Source organism: Colobus angolensis, unplaced genomic scaffold (assembly GCF_000951035.1).
Source record: "Colobus angolensis palliatus isolate OR3802 unplaced genomic scaffold, Cang.pa_1.0 Scaffold31, whole genome shotgun sequence".
NCBI lineage: Eukaryota > Metazoa > Chordata > Mammalia > Primates > Cercopithecidae > Colobus > Colobus angolensis.
The window spans coordinates 4,134,596-4,138,001 of NW_012116377.1; the positions used below are offsets into that span (position 1 = coordinate 4,134,596).

The 3,406-nt window shown below is 49.5% G+C and overlaps 1 protein-coding gene across 1 annotated transcript in view; it reads right to left on the reverse strand.

Moving 5' to 3' along the window:
- COPG1 (coatomer protein complex, subunit gamma 1) overlaps positions 1-3,406 on the reverse strand; it is a 31,506-nt gene that overhangs the window by 26,242 nt on the left and 1,858 nt on the right. The window contains exons 2-7 of the mRNA XM_011950848.1: positions 3,139-3,172; positions 2,966-3,046; positions 2,633-2,704; positions 2,372-2,451; positions 576-651; positions 239-331 (exon numbers count right to left, since the gene is read on the reverse strand). Coding sequence (XP_011806238.1) covers positions 239-331; positions 576-651; positions 2,372-2,451; positions 2,633-2,704; positions 2,966-3,046; positions 3,139-3,172 — 436 coding nt within the window. The remainder of the gene's footprint in view (positions 1-238; positions 332-575; positions 652-2,371; positions 2,452-2,632; positions 2,705-2,965; positions 3,047-3,138; positions 3,173-3,406) is intronic.

Consider the following 3,406-nt stretch of genomic DNA (forward strand, 5'->3'; position numbering starts at 1 on the left):
CTACTCGAGAGGCTGAGGCAGGAGAATCACTTGAACCCTGGCGGCAGAGGTTGCAGTGAGCCGAGAGCGTGCCACTGCACTTCCAGCCTGGGTGAGAGTGAGACGCTGTCTCGGTTAAAAAAATAAAATAAAATAAAAAAGAAGGAAACACTTTCTTTTTTCCTACTGGAATGTGACTCTGAAATTTTCTTCAGTTTTCTACCCCACCCCCAGCAGGGCTCCAGCAGCAGCTACACACCAAGGAAGACACGAGGGCAGAGCTGGAGACACTGGGCACCTTGTCCACAATGGCTTGTTTCATGTAGCGCTCAATAGCCTGCAGCATGGTGCTCTGTGGGCAAAAGAAGCAGGGTGGAAGGAGATCCAGTCAGTCCTTGGCAGCTCTCAGGAGTGCAGAATTGGGGGCAGATAGGAGTATGAGGAGGAAGTAAGTGTTTCTCATGTGCTCCTGCACACCGCCTCCACCCCACACCACCTGGCTCAGTGAGATAGGGGACACCCCAAAGCATGCAAAAGATGATGCCGAGAGCCTCAACTGAGAGGCCAGGAAGCAGGGAAGGACCGGCATGACTCACATCGGTGATCTGGCAGAGGGCTCGCACGGCTGGGCCCCGGTAGTTGTCTTCTTTCCCAGTCATGTCTTTTGTTAGGCTGCAGGGAAGAAGGCATTGTCAGCATGTAGAAAGCCTGAGCCTGCTCACTCCTCTTCAGCTCCCATCACCACCCTTGCCCACATTACTACACAAGCCTCCTAACCAGTGCTCTCCCTCTATTCTTGCCCCTCTAAGTCTAACTCCATACAGCTGCTGGAGGGAGTTTCATAAAACTCAAAAGCAAACAAGTCATTCCCCTGCTGTTGCTAAAAAGTTTCCATAGCTTCCTACTGCCAGTGACCTGAATGTAACTCCTTGAACTTCCCCAACTGGCTATGCTCACTCCTCTCCAGCCTTTGCATGTGCTATTTCCTTAGCCTGTAGCACTCCTCACCCCTCACCTCCACTCTGTCCTACTCTTTTTTTTTTTTAATTTTTTTTTTTGAGACAGAGTCTCACTTTGTCACCCAGGCTGGAGTGCAGTGGGGCGCAATCTTGGCTCACTGCAACCTCTGCCTCCCAGGCTCAAGCTCTACTGCCTCAGCCTCCCCAGTAGCTGGGATTATAGGTGTGTGCCACCACACCTGGCTAATTTTTGTATTTTTAGTAGAGAGGGGGTTTCACTGTGTTGGCCAGGCTGGTCTTGAACTCCTGACCTCATGATCCACCCACCTCGGCCTCCCAAACTGCTGGGTTTACAGGCATGAGCCATCGTGCCGGGCTTTTTTTTCTTCTTCTTTTCTTGAGACGGAATCTCATTCTATCACCCAGGCTGCAGTGTAGTGGCACAATCTCAGCTCACTGCAACCTCCACCTCCCCAGTTCAAGTAATTCTCCTGCCTCAGCCTCTCCAGTAGCTGGGATTATAGGTGCACGCCACCACACCTGGCTAATTTTTATTTCAGTAGAGACGGGGTTTCACCATGTTTGCCGGGATGGTGTCAAACTCCTGACCTCAGGTGATCCGTCCATTGTGGCCTATGGATTACACTGTGGATACAGTGTTGGGATTACAGGTGTGAGCCACTGCGCCTGACCTGTCCTATTTCTTCTTACTCATCCTCCAGGACTCTACTTGGATCATTCCCCTAGGAGGACTTTCCTAATTCAAATCCAGCTGGATGCTCTTCTGGTCTGCTCTCATAGCCCATAATACTTCCGTGATAAACCATATTACACCCTACCTTAATGGCCTGATGCCTGGTTATTTCTCCATAAATTCTAGGGCTACAGAGGCCATGTCTATCTTTGTTGCTGCTACATCCCCAGAGCCACACACAGGGACTGACAGACAATATTTTCTAACTGAACCTACAAATCAATGTATGACCCCCCCACCCTAAACTGTGGCAGGAAGATATAAGAGAACGGAGCCCCAGTTCTTAAGGGCAGTGATTACACTTTAGTCACATCTGTCCCTGAATCATTTAGCTTAAAGCAGACACCAGTCACTTAGTAAGCAGTATACCGCTTGTACTCTTTTTTGTGTGTGTTCTTTCTTTATACTCAAGAAAGTCTTTGGGAAAGTTCTAAGCTGGTTTGGTTGACTAAAACAAATCAAGAAAAGGAAGCATTTGTGTCCAAGTCAAGGCCAGAGAATTAAAACAGAAACAGCACATCTGGAGGCTGCCACGGGGTGGGCAGCAATAACAGGGAAGCTGCCACGCGGTAGGCAGCTGGCAATATGCAACCAAAAGTCTCACTGTCTGGTACACACAAGAAAAAATGGTCTGTCAATGGAACCCATCAGAGGAGCCACCCACAACCCCATGACTTGCCTGCTGGTGACAATGATGACATCCTCTGCGATGCAAGACATCTCCTTGATGGTCAAGTAGCACATCCGACGGAGTGTGGGCTGGGAGACAGGTGGGAAAAGCCCTATCAGCCCGGGCTCACCAAGGGCCAGAGTTGGGAGAAGATACCTCCTATCTCCACAAAGGCAGCCCACACTAACTGGTGGGGCCAGCTCTCCTTGGCCCTCCCACCACCTTGTCACAGCTACCACCTCTCAAGGAAAGCTGGGTCGAGGCACTTACATCATTAGACTGAAAGAGCTTGGTCATGGCAAAGAAGGCCTCAGTCGCTTCCGTGGTCCCCAGGTGCTCCCCCTGTGTTAATCAAGAAAGAAGTCTCAGCTTGGGACAGAGGGTCAGACAGCAATTCCTGCAGGATCAGCCCATACCAGATCCCCAGACCCCAAAGAGGTTCAAGGGCAACATATGAGACTTGGATGCTGAGGGGACCCAGAGCTGAGCTGTTGTCTACAACCACATAGAGGCCATCCAATAGCCTAAGAGTGATCATGATTTGTCCACTCCCCTCCAATCCCCCAGCACCATTCTCCCTACCCCCAAGCTTCATCCTGTTACCTGGTTTATGAGGTAAAGAATCTTGGTGAGGATGTGGGCACATTTCCGAGGGTTGATGGGAGTTTCATTAAATACACGGGCCTAAGAAGAAGTGACCAAGGATGTTACCTTCTAGCCTAGTTCATTTCCCTTCAAGTATATTCAATGTCTGAGAAGTCTCAGGGTAAACTGACTTGCCTAAACAGGGCTTTCTGGGTATGCAACAAGCTTATTTTCATAAGGAAAGGGTTTGTTTTTCTTTACTCAACTACTAATTATTCTTGGACTCTTGTGTAAATATTAATTAGGGATGTGCTAACCTATTGACTAGTAGATAGTTAGCAAACATCTACTAACTGGAAACAGAAACAATGAATGGCAACAATCAAGAAAGCAGCAGCTGGACGCAGTGGCTCACGCCTGTAATCCCAGCACTTTGGGAGGCCGGGGGGTGGGGGGGGG